The 18,346-nt window shown below is 50.7% G+C and overlaps 1 protein-coding gene across 1 annotated transcript in view; it reads left to right on the plus strand.

The window, feature by feature from the left end:
- Positions 1-504: 504 nt before the first annotated feature.
- The window catches only part of PPM1F (protein phosphatase, Mg2+/Mn2+ dependent 1F), a 35,190-nt gene continuing 17,348 nt past the window's right edge, over positions 505-18,346 (plus strand). The window contains exon 1 of the mRNA XM_075568544.1: positions 505-662. Coding sequence (XP_075424659.1) covers positions 518-662 — 145 coding nt within the window. The 5' untranslated portion in view covers positions 505-517. The remainder of the gene's footprint in view (positions 663-18,346) is intronic.

Consider the following 18,346-nt stretch of genomic DNA (forward strand, 5'->3'; position numbering starts at 1 on the left):
GCTGCATTCTAAGGGATCGCAGGACCTGTAAGTATGAATGGCCGTTCTGTTTCTCCTGGAGGGGCCTTTCCTTTCTTAGAAGATCCCCAGTGGAATAGCAAGAAGGTGTAATGGCATGTACAGATATTTCCCAAACCTCACAAGTCTCTTCTTCACATGTACAGAGTTTCCCAAACCTCACAGGTCTCTTCTTCACATGTACAGATATTTCCCAACCTCACAGGCCTCTTCTTCACATGTACAGAACTTCCCAAACCCCACAGGTCTCTTCACATATTCAGATATTTCCCAGACCTCACAGGTCTCTTCTTCACATGTACAGATATTTCCCAAACCTCACCGCTCTCTTCTTCACATGTACAGATCTTCCCAGACCTCACAGGTCTCTTCTGTACTATCCCTTACACGTATGGAGAACTGGTTGGAACACGGCGCGCCTCTCGCTGTCTTCACATCCTTTTCTCAGGCTGACGCCCTATACACGTCTGCAGGTCCCAGGCTGGGCAGTAACCTTTCTATGTCCGATGTCTGCAGGGGAGCTTCCTCGCCGCTCGCGGCCTCGCTGACCCACGCTGCAGTCCACGAAACACTGCGAGGTGACCTCTCATCCGTGGTGTACAGGAGCGACACCGAGGGGACAGAGGATGGAGAACAGGAGGAGCGTGAGTGTCACACAGAGTAGAACGTATACACTAATATGTGTGTGTGTGTATATGTGTATATATATATACTAGCTGAGAGACCCGGCGTTGCCCGGGATGTAAATGCGTAATAGGTCGTATTATTTATAAATGGTGGAACAATAGGTGACTATTTGTTGGAAAGGTTGGATAATAATGTTGAAAAGAAAGATGGAAGAAAATGTAATACGATGTTGTATAAAAATGGTTTATTGTAAACACACCACAGTACAATGTATATTTTGGTGACATAAGTGATGTGAAAATGTGAGGCGTGTGTCCTGCTAGGGTGTGAGCGTGTGTGAGGCCGCAGGTGGGTGTTCAGTACGGGTGGCGCGTGGGTAGTGAGTGCTGGCTGTGGGTCGGGGTCCTGCTAGGGTGTGAGGCGGCGGGTGTGTGGCGAGTGCGGGTGACAGCTGGTCAGTGATATTGTTGCGTAGGGGCAGGAGGCGGCAGGTGTGTGTCGAGTGTGTGGGGTGGGTGAGAGGCGGGTGTCTGTTGAGTGCGTGCAGCGGCTGTGTGGCGCAGGGGTGTGAGCGGTGGGCGGGTGAAAGGCAGAAGTGCGGGTGGGCGAAAGGCAGAGGCGGGAGGGCGGACGAAAGGCGTTGAAGGAGGGGAGGTGAGGTCGGAGGGGTGGTGGGGGGTGGTGAAGGAGGGGAGGTGAGGTCGGAGGGGTGGTGGGGGGTGGTGAAGGGGGGCGGAGGGGAGGTGAAGATGGGTGGTGAGGGGGGGGTGGTGGGGGATGGTGAGGGGAGGTGAAGGGGGGTCGGAGGGGAGGTGAAGGGGGGTCGGAGGGGAGGTGAAGGGGGGGCGGAGGGGAGGGGGAGGGGGGGTGAGGGGAGGTGAAGGAGGGGTGAGGGGAGGTGAAGGGGGAGAGGTGAAGGGGGGGTGACGGGAGGTGGGGGAGAGGTGAAGGGGGGGTGACGGGAGGTGGAGGGGGTTGCCGGGAGGTGAAGGGAGGGGGGGGTGACGGGAGGTGAAGGGGGTGTGAAGGGAGGAAGGGAAGGGGGAGGTGGAGGAGAGGAAGGGGGAAGAGGGAGGTGGGGGAGGAGAAGGGGGGAGGGGGGGAGGTGGGGGAAAGGGTGAAGGGGTGAGGTGGGGGAAAGGGTGAAGGGGGAGGGGTGAAGGGGGAAAGGGGGTAAAGGTGGGGGAGGGGAAAAGGGGTGAAAGGTGGGGGAGGAGGGAAAGGGGGGAAAGAGGGGGGAAGGGGGGAAAGAGGGGGAAGGGGGTGGAGGGGGGGAAGAGGGGGGATGGGGAAAGGGGGGAGGTGGAGGAGGGTAAGGGGGGAGGTGAGGAGGGGAAGGGGGGAGGTGAGGAGGGGAAGGGGGGAGGTGGAGGAGGGGAAGGGGGAGGTGGAGGAAGGGAAGGGGGGAGGTGGAGGAAGGGAAGGGGGGAGGTGGAGGAGGGGAAGGGGGGAGGTGGAGGAGGGGGGAGGTGGAGGAGGGGAACGGGGGAGATGGAGGAGGGGAAGGGGGGAGGTGGTGGGAAGGGGGGAAGAGGGGGGAGGTGGTGGGAAGGGGGGAAGGTGGTGGGAAGGGGGGAAGAGGGGGGAGGTGGTGGGAAGGGGGGGGAGGTGTTGGGAAGGGGGGGAGGTGGGAAGGGGGGGGAGGTGGTGGGAAGGGGGGGGTGGTGGAAAGGGGGGGGGAGGTGGTGGGAAGGGGGGGGAGGTGGTGGGAAGGGGGGGAGGTGGTGGGAAGGGGGGGGGGGAAGGGGGAGGTAAGGGTGAAGGGGGGAGGGGTGAAGGGGGTAAAGGTGGGGGAGGGGAAAAGGGGGGAAAGGTGGGGGAGGGGGGAAAGAGGGGGGAAGGGGTGGAGGGGGGGAAGAGGGGAGAGGGGAGAGGGGGGATGGGGAAAGGGGGGAGGTGGAGGAGGGGAAGTGGGGAGGGGAAGGGGGGAGGTGAGGAGGGGAGGTGGAGGAGGGGAAGGGGGGAGGTGGAGGAATGGAAGGGGGGAGGTGGAGGAGGGGGAGGTGGAGGAGGGGAAGGGGGGAGATGGAGGAGGGGAAGGGGGGAGGTGGAGGAGGGGAAGGGGGGAGATGGAGGAGGGGAAGGGGGGAGATGGAGGAGGGGAAGGGGGGAGATGGAGGAGGGGAAGGGGGAGATGGAGGAGGGGAAGGGGGGAGGTGGTGGGAAGGGGGGAGGTGGTGGGAAGGGGGGAGGAGGGAAGGGGGGGGAGGTGGGAAGGGGGGGGGAGGTGGTGGGAAGGGGGGGGAGGTGGTGGGAAGGGGGGGCGGTGGGAAGGGGGGGGAGGTGGTGGGAAGGTGGGAAGGGGGGGCGGTGGAAAGGGGGGGGAGGTGGTGGGAAGAGGGGGGAAGTGGTGGGAAGGTGGGAAGGGGGGGAGGTGGTGGGAAGGGGGGAGGGAGGGGAGGTTGTAGGTGGGGGTGGGGGTGAAGGTGGGGTGGAGGGGAGGTGAAGGGGGGGGTTGAGGGGGGGGTGGAGAGGAGGTTAAGGGGGGGGTGGAGGGGAGGTTAAGGGGGGGGTGGAGGGGAGGTGAAGGGGGGGTGGAGGTGAGGTGAAGGGGGGGTGAAGTGGAGGGGAGGTGGAAGGGAGGGGAAGTGTAGTGAGGGGAGGTGGAGGGGATGTGGAAGGGAGGGGAACTGTAGTGAGGGGTGGGTGAGGGGAGGTGAAGGCCGCTCACTCACCCGTCCGGCAGCTCCCACGTGGATCTGAGGCGGGAGGCATTGTGTTGTGGCCGCTCCCCCGCTGACTGTAACGGCGCCGGGGGGGTGGAGGGGAAGTGAGTGAGGGGAGGTGATCACTCCGCTCCCCCGCTGAGTGTAGCGGCGCCGGGGGGGGGGTGGAGGGGAAGTGAGTGAGGGGAGGTGATCACTCCGCTCCCCCGCTGAGTGTAGCGGCGCCGAGGGGGGTGGAGGGGAAGTGAGTGAGGGGAGGTGATCACTCCGCTCCCCGCTGAGTGTAGCGGCGCCGGGGGGGGGGGTGGAGGGGAAGTGAGTGAGGGGAGGTGATCACTCCGCTCCCCCGCTGAGTGTAGCGGCGCCGGGGGGGGTGGAGGGGAAGTGAGTGAGGGGAGGTGATCACTCCGCTCCCCCGCTGACTGTAGCGGCGCCGGGGGGGGGTGGAGGGGAAGTGAGTGAGGGGAGGTGAAGGGGGGTGAGGGGACGTGAAGACCGCTCACTCACCCATCCGGCCGCTCACTCACCCGTCCGGCAGCTCCCACGTGGAGGGGGGGGTGAAAGCGCGGGAAACAGGAAGATGCGGAGCCTCCGGGACCGGTGGGGAAGAGAGCGGGAGATGTGCTGCTAACACTGTGATGTGTGTGTGTGTGAGTGTGAGACAGTGTGTGTGTGTGTGTGTGTGTGTGACAGTGTGTGTGTGTGTGTGTGTGTGTGTGTGACAGTGTGTGTGTGACAGTGTGTGTGTGTGTTTGTGTGTGACAGTGTGTGTGTGTGTTTGTGTGTTTTTTTTTTAGTGGACCTTTGGCCCGTCGCTCCGCCTCAGGCCAATGAGAGGTGTGGGGGGCGGGCCAAGGGGGTGGTGTGAGTGTGTGAGGCCAATGAGAGGTGTGCAGGGGCGGGCGGCCCAAGGGACCAATGAGATTGCCGCTAGGGACACCGGACATCCAGGCAGGCAGGCAAACATACAGTGCTTTCACTAATATAGTATAAGATATATATATATATATATATATATATATATATATATATATATATGTGTATGTATGTATGTGTATATATATATATATATATATATAATCAAAAAATAAATAGATGATACCGTTCTGTGGCTAACGAAATGCTTTTATTTGTGCGAGCTTTCGAGATACACTGATCTCTTCTTCCGGCGATGTTACAATGAATGAAGCAAGGATAACTTAAAAACAGTGTCTCTTGGAATGTTATCTGTGCTTCTCCTTCCCCCGGTGTGGATGTGTTTTATGGCTAGAGGTGTCAAAGGGTAACTGAAAGCAAGTGAAGAATATATACACGCAGTCCTCGGTTATCCACCGGAACCCGTTCTGTGAGCAGCGTTGGATAGTGACACCGTTGTAATGTGAGTCCCATGTTAATCAGTGGCGGTGAGCGTTGGATAGCGCATTCAGGCGTCGAAAAACGGCCCCATAGGGTGGCATTGTAAAACGTTGGATAGCGAGGACTACGTATGTGTGTGTGTGTGTGTGTGTGTGTGTGTGTATATATATATATGTGTATGTATATATATGTGTATATATATATATATATATATGTATATGTGTGTGTATATATATATATATATTGTGACAAACGCCCCTCTTTTGTAGCGCTGACGTCTGTCTGGGTTCTTCCTGACACAGTCTTCTAGGATTAATTATACAACAAACAGGAACATGCAAAGTATTACGTTGCTTAACTCAGGCTTCTGCCTGCTTTATTTTCATCCAAGTAAGGTACTGCAGCTTTAACATGTGGAGGTTAGAGGCACTCAGACATTTTCATTCAGCGGTTCACTTATATCAGTGTCAAAGCATTTCACACAGTGTCACTTTTAAGAAATAAAAACCAAATCATATAAAGAAATCCTATCCCTTTCAGGGATCTAACTACATATCAGAATCAGCCTCTAACTGCTGCTGGGCCAACTAACCTGGTTCCCCAGCTTAAAACAATGCCCTCTCATTTAGGGTCACTAGATACAGCACATTCTTTTAGCAACAGCAATAAACATTTGTTTTGTCTTATCTGTTCGTGGTGGGAACTCGGTCCCAAGTGTCCAGGCAAATCCTCTGGTACTGTGATACTTGGAGGGGCCGTCCACCCCGAAACTGAATTCAGGGGGGCAGCGATACCCCCAGCCTCCAGGCTCTAAGGAGAGAGACTGAAATGCAAACCTCTCTGCTCTAAATACCTGTGCAAGTGATTAGAAGAGCAGGTGAGGGAGAACTAGACCCATTGTAATCTGTGGTCTGGATTTTCCATCTAGCAGCCTGAGTTAATGTGAAGCTGTGGAATGGATCATTTTTAACTATTCCTGCACTTTCTGACCTAAAACGGGGCAGAAAGCTGCCTAACATCTTTGGACTATGTCACATATCCCCCTCCCCAGCTCACACCTACTGGGGTGAGCGGCCATGGACCTCACTGGGGTGAGCGTCCTACCTGAAATACTTGAGCTAACTCCTCAGTACAATATTAAACATTCACGACATGAATATTAACTTTTTTTTTTTCCACGGCAATTATGGACTATAGGTTTCGTCATAAGAGACTATACTTGGCAAACAAATTTTGTTGCTCTCTATTAGGGAACTATTTTGAAAAATAAATGTCTAGCACACATTCTAGCATAGGATATGCTAAATATACTCACAAAACCAGACAGTTTCTATTACCTCCCTGGGTTTTTCTACTCTATAATATGAACCTCATTCTATATTTACCAACCGAAAAGGGCATTTTTATTCTATATTGTATGCTACCAATATTTTATTTATTTTTTTCTTATACTACAGCCTTGTAATCTTAAGGGCCATCAACCCTGTATATTAATTTGTAGTTTTACCTACATTTTCAACACAGAGAACCAATATAACATTGCAATAGTTACAAAATTCTTATTCTAGAGGCCTAATATAGTATAACTACACTAGCTTATTTGCAAAGTTAAGTGTCCGTGACATAGTCCACAGGTGTAATAACAAAAATATCGGTCAGTTCCCCAAACATTTATTTTTTTCTTTGACTTCCAGTCCATTACATCCTCTGACTTTATTTCAACACCCGCTGCAGCCTGCAAATGACTGGACTGTTTCTTCAGCCACTGACGAGACCCTCGGACCGGATTCTCATTGGCTCCCCACTGTGGTCCAGAGTGCGAGATCTGGAACTCTTCAGGCGCATCGTTGACCTGAGTCTCTTTTTCTTTTCAATCTTTGATTTCCCTTTTGAGGCCATTAGCAGGCCTTTGGGTTTTGGAAACCTAGTTGCCTCTGTACAAACGTAGTCCATATTAACAACGTCATCAGGATCTGTCAACAAGTTTGTGTTTTCAGGAACTGCCACCCACTTGGCTAAAACATCTTCTGTGGTGGCCTGGGTGTGTTCACTAGTTTGATAATCATCTGGACAACATACATGAAATTGAGGATCTGGATTTTTGAATCCCAGATCAGGGAGAATATTCTCAGGAGGGTGCCTATCTGTTTCTGGAATAACAGCAGCACAATCAAAGTCAATTCTTTCTCCTTCCTCTTTGTTATCAGTGAGGGCATTGAGTTTACTTTCCCTGGTCTCCTTTTGTGACCGTGTCTCTTTTAGCCTTGGAATCTCTTTCTCCAACTTCATCTTTATAGCAAATCGTAATATTGCAACAGCATTGAAGATACACGTATAGGAACGTACAGCTTGCTTGGTTAGGAGGTAGGATTGATAACCCGACTGAACCACTTTAGCAGCTTCTCTCATGTCCTGGTAGCGTCTTTGTTGCTGTCCTTCTGTATTTCTTTTTCCACTCAGTGCGGCTGCTAATTCAACTTCTTTGGAGTTGAGTCGCGATTCCATGTCTGTCATCTGTTTCAGAGCAAGATTTAACTCTGTTTCCTTTTCTCTATTCTTGACCTGCAGCTGCAGGTTCTCCTCTCGGGTCTTGTCCAGCTCCAGCTGCAGCCGGGCCCCCTCATTTGCCGTGTGGTCCAGCTGCTTGTGGATATCGGCCATCTCGCTTTCATAGCGCAATGTCAGGCAGACCACCTGACGGACGGACACCTCCTCCCTTTCGGCGCACTGTATCTCACGCTCAGCCATCTGCTTCTGTAGCTCTTCTTGCATTTCTAACTTTTCCTGGATCAATTGCTTCTCCACTTTTCCTGCTTGGTGAAGCTTCTTATCACCTTCACTGATCTGGTCAGTCAAGTCTGAATTTTTCTGTGTCAGAATTACATTCTCTCTCTTTACAGTCTCTAAATTACTCAGGGCATTCTCACAGGTTTCTTTCAATGTACACAGCTCTGTGTTCAGACCGTGGCCCTCCAGGCGTGAGTTTTGCACCTCTGTGCTGAGCGCGTGAACCTCTTGTAGAGCCTTCCCGTATTTCTGTTTTAGGATAGCAATCACGGTGTTGGCCTTTTCCAGACTAGTCGTCACCTATTCCAGCTCACTCCGTAAGAGCGACTCTGTTTTCTTCAAAGCCTCGTGCTCTTGTAAAGCTGGGAGTATACAGCTCTGTAACTCGGCGTTCGCTTCTCGCACCTTATTGTTAGCTTCTTGCTCCTTCTTCCAACATTCTCGCTCCTTCACCAAATCCTGCCACAGGACTTCATAATCATGGCGGGCAGCTTGGAGTGCAGAAACCAAAGCCTCTTTATCCTGGATCAAAGATTCAGCTTCCCTTTTCTCCTCCTTTTCCTTTGCCACTGTTCCCGTGACAATTCTGCCGGTCACTCCGGTCTGCAGCACATCTCGGCGCCTTTCTGACGCATGTCCTGACAGTGCAGGTTCAAGTGGCTCGGTCACTTCCCCTGTGACTTGAGGAACAGTTTTCTTTTTCTTCTTTCTTTTTGCTTTATTAGCTCCAGAGATATCAGTGGTACTGGGCACACACTCACTGGTAGCATCCACATTTTGCTTGCACTCACAGGGCGTTGCTTGCTTTTGCAGCTGTTTGTCTTTGAAAATTTTGGGGCACACATCTTCCATGTGACCTACTTCACGACAGGCCCAGCATACTAAATTCATCTGTGGGTACGGCTCTCCTCCAGGGGCCACATACGAGTCGTCATCATCATCATCGTATGGCCTGAAGGGACACTGTTTTTCATGATTATGTACATTACAAAACAAACATTTCACGTCGGCCATTTTAGAAACCCGGCAGGGACAATTTGCTAGCTGCAAATTCACTCACTTCAGCAAAAGGCATTAGCTTTACAAACAGCACTTGCTAGATGCAAATTTTTTCTTCAGCAAAACATTTTGGTTTTCTGTTTGAGTTCAGGGTGCTATTGCATCCACACTTCGCACATTCTCTGTGTATGCTAGAAGCACAACTGATATACACAGTGGGACAGACTTCACTCATAGCATCTGTACTTTAGTTCAGCTGGGCGGCCATTTTAAACCCCTGCATTTATTTGCAAACTGTCACGCTGCGCTCACCACAAACAGGACGGAAGACCGCGGGGCTGAGGTGGGGTATGTATAGGCACCGACCCACAACCACGCAGTCCTGTCCGGAATGCGTAGTCCTAGTCGTACCGCGTCGTAGGGTTGGAGAGGTCAGGGTAGTCAGGGTACTTGCCGTGTTCCAGGGTTGGAGAGTCCGGGTAGGTAGAGTTTCGTAGCCAAGGTCCTGGGTAATAGAAGGTAGAGTAGTCGAGTAACGAAGCCGGGGTCAGAGCGCTGGAGAGTGTAGAAATCCAAGAACAGGCAGGGTCAAACAGGTCAGACAGGTTCAAGACAAAACTAAACAGCAGCGGTGAGCACAATGCATAAACAGGAGTTTATGCTCAGCAAAGAAGGACAGGCAGAAGCAGGTATATATGAGGGAAGGGTCCAATTACCTTGCAGGGGTGTGTACTGGTCCACCAATGGTGTCAGAGAGACACTGATCAAAAACAGCTTGCAATTAGGCTTTCCTGATGCTAGCTCTGGTTGCCGGGCAACCCGCGCGCGTGCGCGATGCGCGTCGCGACGGGATGACGTCATGCGTTTCATTCAGCAAGTCTCCGCCTGTGGGAGGCTCCAGCAGCTCCCTCACGTTCTCCTGCTTCCTGGTTGCCGAGCAACCCGTGCGCGCTGCGTCTCGCAGAGCTCCGCCATCACGCCGCTGCGCCTGCACTGCCCTGGCAGTGCGTGGGCGCATGACTCTGCCCCGTGGTGCTTCCCTGAGTCGGTCTCCGCGCGGATCAGAGGCAAGTGTGACAGTATCCCCCCCTTGAGGGGAGACCTCCGGGCGAACCAGAGATGGTTTCTCAGGATGCCTACGGTGGAAGGCAGAGATGAGGCGGTTGGCATGTACCTGATGATGAGGAATCCACTCTCTCTCCTCTGGGCCATAGCCTCTCCAGTGTACAAGATATTGTAATCCTCCTCTGGATATTCTGGAGTTGAGAATGGTCTGAACCTCATATTCTTGTTGGCCCTCTACCAGTATGGTTTGCGGAGGTTTAGATTGTCCTTTGGGGGATGAGTCTTGATGATAAGGTTTGAGAAGGGATGAGTGAAATACAGAAGGAATCCTCATATTTTTTGGCAGTTCAAGCCGATAGGCTCCTGGGTTGATCCTTTTGGTGATGCGGAAAGGGCCGATAAAACGTGGTGCCAGTTTGGGTGAAGCTACCTTTAGCCGAATGTTTTTGGTAGATAACCAAACCCTTTGTCCTACAGAGTACCCTGGGACCTCTCTTCGGTGACGATCCGCTTGTCTCTTGTGTAATATACCAGCGTGCTGTAGATTCTGATGGATCTTCTGCCATAGGTCTTGTAAGTGGCGAATCCTGTCCTCTGCGGCCGGGACTCCAGACTTGGAGATGAGGGAAGGAAGTGTCGACGGATGGAAGCCATAGTTGACCATAAATGGTGACTGTTGGGATGATTCGTTCTGTAGATTATTGTGGGAGAATTCTGCCCATGGGAGAAGTTCCGCCCAGTCGTCCTGAGTGTCAGCGATAAAGCACCTCAAAAACTGTTCCAGAGACTGATTGGTGCGTTCCGTCTGTCCATTGGTCTGGGGGTGATATCCTGATGAAAAGTGTAGGGTAACGTCCAGATTTTTACAAAACGCCCTCCAGAACCGGGAGATGAACTGGGATCCTCTATCGGACACTATGACCTGTGGGGACCCATGTAACCTGAAAATCTCCCTGATGAAAACCTCGGATAACATTGGTGCAGTGGGTAAACCCTTCATAGGGATGAAGTGTGCCTGTTTGGAAAATCTGTCCACCACCACAAGTATAGTGTCCATGCCTCTAGATTTGGGCAACTCAACGATGAAGTCCATCGATATATGTGTCCATGGACGTACTGGGATGGGTAGTGGTTGAAGGAGACCTGCTGGTCTGTTGTGTGGCGTCTTGCTTCGAGCACAAGTAGCACACGTAGCTACGAAGGCTTGTATGTCTCTCCGCATGTAGGGCCACCAGAATGTGCGTTCGATGAACTCAGTAGTTCTTTTGGTGCCAGGATGGCCTGCAGTCTTGGATGAATGTCCCCACTCCATGACTCTCCTCTGGAATTTACGGGGAGTGAACAACCGGTCCTCCGGAACGTTGAGTCCTGCCGGGATGTTGTTCTGAGCTTTAGTAATGTCCGTTAAGGCACTAAAAGTATTAGCAGCCAGAATACAAGTGGAAGGGAGAATGGTCTCCTGTTGATCCACCTTGTTATCCTCTACCAGGAACTGTCGTGACAAGGCGTCGGCTTTAATGTTTTTTGAACCAGGGATGTAGGAAATGAGGAAGTTAAAGCGAGTAAAGAATAAGGACCATCTTGCCTGGCGAGATCCTAGTCGCCGTGCTCCCTCAATGTACAGAAGATTCTTATGGTCCGTAAGTATCGTGACTGGCGACTCTGTGCCTTCCAGTAAGTGCCTCCACTCCTCCAAGGCCAGCTTGATAGCGAGGAGCTCCCGGTTACCTACATCGTAATTCCTTTGGGCGGAGGAAAACTTCTTTGAAAAATAAGCACAAGGATGAAGTGGAGCTTGATGATTCTTTCTCTGTGAAAGTATAGCACCTGCTCCTACATCGGAGGCGTCGACCTCTAAAAAAAAAAGGTAACGAAGGATCTGGATGGGTTAAGATGGGTGCTGAGGTGAATGCCGTCTTTATTCTCTCGAAAGCCTGGAGAGCCTTCTCAGTCCACCTTGTAGGATCAGCTCCCTTCTGTGTGAGTGCCGTGATGGGTGCTACTACCGATGAGAATCCCTGAATGAACCTCCGGTAGTAGTTAGCGAAACCGAGGAACCTTTGGATGGCCTTGAGGGAGAGGGGACAGGGCCATTCGAGTACCGCCTTGACCTTGGTAGGATCCATAGCAAGACCGGTATCCGATATGATGTAGCCGAGAAAAGAGGTGGATGTTTGATGGAAATGGCATTTCTCGAGCTTGGCATACAAATGGTTCTCTCTTAAACGCTGCAGGACTTGTTTGACATGCATCATATGTTCCGGCATGGATCTGGAAAAAATTAATATATCGTCCAGGTATACAATAACATGGTGGTCCAGAAGGTCTCTGAAAATGTCGTTGACAAAGTCTTGGAAGACTGCAGGAGCATTACACAATCCAAATGGCATGACCAGGTACTCGTAGTGCCCGTCGTGAGTATTGAATGCTGTCTTCCATTCGTCTCCTTCTCTGATTCTAACCAGATTATAGGCTCCTCTGAGGTCCAGTTTGGTGAAGATCCTGGCTCCCTGGAGTTTGTCGAACAATTCGGCTATCAACGGGAGGGGGTAGCGTTTTTTTATGGTGAGTTTGTTGAGGCCCCGGTAATCAATGCAGGGTCTGAGGGTTCCGTCCTTTTTCTTGACGAAAAAAAATCCTGCCCCCGCAGGTGATGACGATTTCTTGATGAACCCCCTCTGGAGATTCTCCTGAATATATGTTCTCATGGCCTGGGTCTCAGGAATAGATAGTGGGTATGACCCTCCTCTGGGAGGTATGGCCCCGGGTAGAAGATCGATAGGACAGTCGTACGTCCGATGTGGCGGAAGTACCTCTGCTTGACGTTTGTCAAAGACATCGCGGAAATCTTCGTATATCCCCGGCAGCTGTACCCTGTCAGGATCCGTGATCTCCATTCCTGCCACTGCCTTAGGAGCAGACATGCAATGTTCCAAGCAAAAAGAACTCCAACGAAGTGGCGTGGCCTCTGTCCAGTCAATGACAGGATTGTGGATCCGGAGCCACGGAAGTCCCAGAATGATGTTCGAGGAGGGGGTGTGAATGACATCAAAGGTTATAGTCTTGGAGTGAAAGTCGCTAGTCATGATGTTAAGGGGTATGGTTTGTAAGGAAATGATCGCGGGCTGCAATGGTCGTCCGTCAATGGCTTCAAGACCTACCGGTCGATCTTTGGGTACCAACGGTATTTTATTCTTGAAGGCGAACCTTTGGTCCACGAAGTTTCCTCCTGACCCCGAATCCAGAAAGGCCTGTGTCTGTACTGTGAAGATCTCACCGGATATAGAGATAGGTAGATAAAACCTCGTAGAGGGTTGAGGAGGGGGAAGAGTTGCAGTACCCAGCGTGATCCTCCTTATACTCACTGGGCTTTGGCATTTCCCGGCTTCAGTGGACAGTTGGATACCAGGTGGCCGTTATTGCCACAGTAGAGGCATAGTCCCGCTCGTCTTCTTCGTTGCCTCTCGATAGGCGAAAGGCTAGTCCCTCCCAGCTGCATGGGTTCATCTAGGACAGGAGTTGTGGAGAGTAGAGGCCCTATGGTAGACAGAGAAGACGATTGTATACCTCGGGAGTGTTTGTTTCTCTCCATCCTTCTTTCTTGGAGGCGCTGGTCCATCCGGATGCACAGGTCTATCAGGTCCTCAAGTCCAGCGGGACGATCCAGAGCTGCTAATTCATCCTTCAACCGTTCGGACAGGCCCTGCCAGAAGACTGCAGATAGAGCCACATCGTTCCAGCCGGTCTCGGCCGCCACCGTCCGGAAGTCCAGGGCATAACGAGCCACAGTACGGTCTCCCTGAGAAATATTAAGCAGAGTGGATGCAGCCGTAACCTTACGTCCTGGAGTGTCAAACACCCTTCTAAATTCGGTGACGAAGAGAGTAAGGTCAGAGGTCAAATCTGGGCGTTGCTCCCAGATAGGAGAAGCCCATGCCAGGGCGGCGGCCGTCAGCAGGGAGATTATGTATGCGACTTTAATACGTGAAACCGGAAAATGAGAGGGCATTAGTTCAAACTGTATGAAACACTGGTTCAGAAACCCCCGACAACCACTGGGATCCCCTGCATAACGGTTGGGCGCAGGTAGTCGTGGTTCGGAGGTAGGTGTGATAAGTGCAGGAGTGGCTGCGAGTGGAACGGGGTTGCTGGTAGATACAGATAAACGTTTAACTTGTTCAGTCAGGGTATCCACGTTTTGTTTAAGTTGGGAAACTAGTTGTTCCTTTAGTGTAAATGAGCCGGTAAGTTGCCGGAAGCATTCCTCATGGGTGTCTAAGCGTCGGGCCACCTCAGCGGCGTCCATGTTTGTTGGGCTGAGCATATTGTCACGCTGCGCTCACCACAAACAGGACGGAAGACCGCGGGGCTGAGGTGGGGTATGTATAGGCACCGACCCACAACCACGCAGTCCTGTCCGGAATGCGTAGTCCTAGTCGTACCGCGTCGTAGGGTTGGAGAGGTCAGGGTAGTCAGGGTACTTGCCGTGTTCCAGGGTTGGAGAGTCCGGGTAGGTAGAGTTTCGTAGCCAAGGTCCTGGGTAATAGAAGGTAGAGTAGTCGAGTAACGAAGTCGGGGTCAAAGCGCTGGAGAGTGTAGAAATCCAAGAACAGGCAGGGTCAAACAGGTCAGACAGGTTCAAGACAAAACTAAACAGCAGCGGTGAGCACAATGCATAAACAGGAGTTTATGCTCAGCAATGAAGGACAGGCAGAAGCAGGTATATATGAGGGAAGGGTCCAATTACCTTGCAGGGGTGTGTACTGGTCCACCAATGGTGTCAGAGAGACACTGATCAAAAACAGCTTGCAATTAGGCTTTCCTGATGCTAGCTCTGGTTGCCGGGCAACCCGCGCGTGTGCGCGATGCGCGTCGCGACGTGATGACGTCATGCGTTTCATTCAGCAAGTCTCCGCCTGTGGGAGGCTCCAGCAGCTCCCTCACGTTCTCCTGCTTCCTGGTTGCCGAGCAACCCGTGCGCGCTGCGTCTCGCAGAGCTCCGCCATCACGCCGCTGCGCCTGCACTGCCCTGGCAGTGCGTGGGCGCATGACTCTGCCCCGTGGTGCTTCCCTGAGTCGGTCTCCGCGCGGATCAGAGGCAAGTGTGACACAAACCCACAGACTTTTTAGTGTCGACCCGCATTCTCCACCATATGTGACAAACGCCCCTCTTTTGTAGCGCTGACGTCTGTCTGGGTTCTTCCCGACACAGTCTTCTAGGGTTAATTATACAACAAACAGGATCATGCAAAGTATTACGTTGCTTAACTCAGGCTTCTACCTGCTTTATTTTCATCCAAGTAAGGTACTGCAGCTTTAACATGTGGAGGTTAGAGGCACTCAGACATTTTCATTCAGCGGTTCACTTATATCAGTGTCATAGTATTTCCCATGCTATGGTGGAGGGAGCCTCGCTCTTATACCCCTTGTTGGACAAAGCGTGCTGCCTAGGGATGGGTTTAGAATAGCTGGAGAAGTGTATCAAAGAGGATACACCAAAGAAATCCCTTTCGTAGGCGCACCGCAGACCTTTATATACTATAAAGGTCTGCGGTGCGCCTACGAAATGGATTTCATTGGTGTATCCTCTTTGATACACTTCTCCAGCTACTCATAGTATTTCCCACACTGTTATTTCAAGTAACAAGAAACCAAATTATATAAACAAAATCCTATCCCTTTCAGGGATCTAACTACACATCATAATCAACCTCTAACTGCTGCTGGCCAACTAACCTGGTTCCCCAGCTTAAAACAATGCCCTCTCATTTAGGGTCACTAGATACAGCACAGTCTTTTAGCAACAGCAATAGACATTTGTTTTGTCTTATCTGTTCGTGGTGGGAACTCGGTCCCAAGTGTCCAGGCAAATCCTCTGGTACTGTGATACTTGGAGGGGCCGTCCACCCCGAAACTGGATTCAGGGGGACAGCGATACCCCCAGCCTCCAGGCTCTAAGCAGAGAGACTGAAATGCAAACCTCTCTGTTCTAAATACCTGTGCAAGTGATTAGAAGAGCAGGTGAGGGAGAACTAGACCCATTGTAATCTGTGGTCTGGATTTTCCATCCAGCAGCCTGAGTTAATGGGAAGCTGTGGAATGGACCATTTTTAATTATTCCTGCACTTTCTGACCTAAAACGGGGCAGAAAGCTGCCTAACATCTTTGGACTATGTCACAATATGTATGTGTATACATATATATATATATATATATATGTGTGTGTATATATATATATGTATATGTGTGTATGTGTATGTATATGTGTGTATGTATATATATATGTATGTGTATGTGTACATATAAAAATGTTTTCGACATGCAAGGTGTCACGGAAATGCGAGTGTGTACAGCAATGCAGACGGGAGATCCAGCACACTTGGGGTTTAACAAAGTTTTTTTTATTGCAGTGATTGGCGTTTCGGTCCCCAGCGGGCTATCTTGACAAAGTGTGTGTGTGTGTGTGTGTGTGTCAAATTATTTCGTTCATTTCTATGTTTTTTCTTCTCATGAGCATTTAGTTCAATCTTTTGTCTAAAACATGTTAAGCTGCAAACATGTCAAGGTAACCCTTATGTTGAATCTACATTGGGGCTCCTTTATTTACAGTTGTATATTTCAGGTCACTTTCCCAGTAGCACTTTAGTCAGGTGTGTGTGTGTGTGTGTGTGTGGGGGTATTCTCTAAGGATGTCTGCACATCCCTCTGTGATGGGCTGAACGGCCTGTCACTCACCCAGAGACAGCCAATGAGGATGCACATCCCTAACCCTCTGTGAAAGGCTGAGCGGCCTGTCACTCACCCAGGGGCAGACAAAGGCAGTGTACGAAAAATGGTACTGGGTCCGCTTCTCAGATGGTGATACAGTCTTGGACACAATGCGTCTGTGGTCGCCTTCACAGCGGGGGCAGTTGCGCACACAGACCCCGTCTCTCCGGCTACTTCCCACTTCCGTGTGTCAGTACTGCGCTTCCGCCGGCGTCCCAGCGCGATGACGTCACACCAACGAGTTGCGATCCCCAAGTCTCCAACTCTACGCGTTTCGCAAAATGCTTCCTCAGGGGTGGATGACCAGTGGGAAGTAGCCGGAGAGACGGGGCCTGGCTCAGTGAGTAAAGACACTGACTGGCACTGAGTTTGAAGCAGGGGAAGCTGGTTCAATTCCCGGTGTCGGCTCCTTGTGACCTTGGGCAAATCACTTTATCTCCCTGTGCCTCAGGCAAAAAAACATAGATTGTAAGCTCCGCGGGGCAGGGACCTGTGCCTGCAACATGTCTCTGTAAAGCGCTACGTAAAACTAGCAGCGCAATACAAAAACATGCTGCTGTTATTATATTATTATTACACTATCCTGTTTCTGTTCTTTGTTTGTATGACTGCGAGAAAACAGTTGAAGCTCCACAATCAAGCTTTCAAACGTGTCCATCACATCACAAACACCATCTCCAGTTTGGGGTTCAAGACCTGTATATCAGAGTCACATAGTGAGTGTGTTTCTATAAGAGTGCACATCCTGCACCCCCCGGTCCCTGTAGCAGGATTGCACTATTACTGTGTTTTCTTCCACATGTACCAACCGAGGGCGTGTGCTCCCTGAGTTTTTTCATTCCTACTGTCTACAAGAACCAAGGAGAAAGGTTCATCTGAGGTTGAGACGCCAGTAACGGGTTGTGTCCATTATTCCACCCCCACACCCCTTCCTTTGAGGGGTATTCATTATCACCAGAGCGCCGAGTGTTGTTGTGTTTTTGCAGATCAGCGCGAGAGCCAGCTCTCTTAAAGGTGTGTGTGTGTGTGTGTGTCTCCGCTTCATACATCAAAGGTTTGTAATGTCAGTAACTGCTTCACATATGATTAGACTATGAATATGATTACTGGACATGGTTGGAATTAAGCGATAATTTGCTTACACATTTAAATGATACAAGTTTCCAAATGAATAATAATAGCATGTTTTTGTATAGCGCTGCTAGTTGTACGTAGCGCTTTACAGAGACATTTTGCAGGCACAGGTCCCTGCCCCGTGGAGCTTACAATCTATGTTTTTGGTGCCTGAGGCACAGGGAGATAAAGTGACCTGCCCAAGGTCACAAGGAGCCGACACCGAGAATTGAACCAGGCTCCCCTTGCTTCAAACTCTCAGTGCGTGTCAGCGTCTTTACTCACTGAGACGCTCCCTCTTTTATTATTGCTTAACAAATATTCACCATAGACAAAGAGCATTTGTTAGTAAAATTAATATAACAGCATAATGTTTTGTAAGTATAAGTAATCAACTATCACATAATTGGCATGACTCAAATTTTTCTTTATTACAGCTAATCAATAACCATTTTTTTCCACAGTGAAATATGATAAATGATTGTATTGGTTCAGTGCTTGTTGTGAACATGTCTGCATACAGTACAACTCACAATTTAATACAAAACGACACTAGCAACTGGGAAATTCAGCTTCAGAAAGTCCAAAGCAGAATTATTGTACCATATACACTAATTAGCTCTAATTAAAAGAGAGCACGATCTCTCTAGGCCACGGATGAGTATTCTGGCAGAAAAGGCACAAGGCATATTGTACTGCAACTGTCTGCAGTTTGTTTCCCCTTAATTCAACTTCTCATTTCAGGAAAAAATGCCACCACAGCTATTAGTAACAAAGGCAGTGCTCTAATCCTGAGGCGGAGAGTGAGATACACACGCAATTCTAATTCACTTACAGCTTGCCTTTTTATGTTAAGAAATTATTTGTTAGTGGAGAGGTGTGCAGATAAAATTGACAGGAATCATTTGTAATGAAGTCTTAGCAGGTTTGATTGATCTAAGTATACG

This window comes from Ascaphus truei, chromosome 13 (genome assembly GCF_040206685.1).
Source record: "Ascaphus truei isolate aAscTru1 chromosome 13, aAscTru1.hap1, whole genome shotgun sequence".
Classification (NCBI taxonomy): Eukaryota; Metazoa; Chordata; class Amphibia; order Anura; family Ascaphidae; genus Ascaphus; species Ascaphus truei.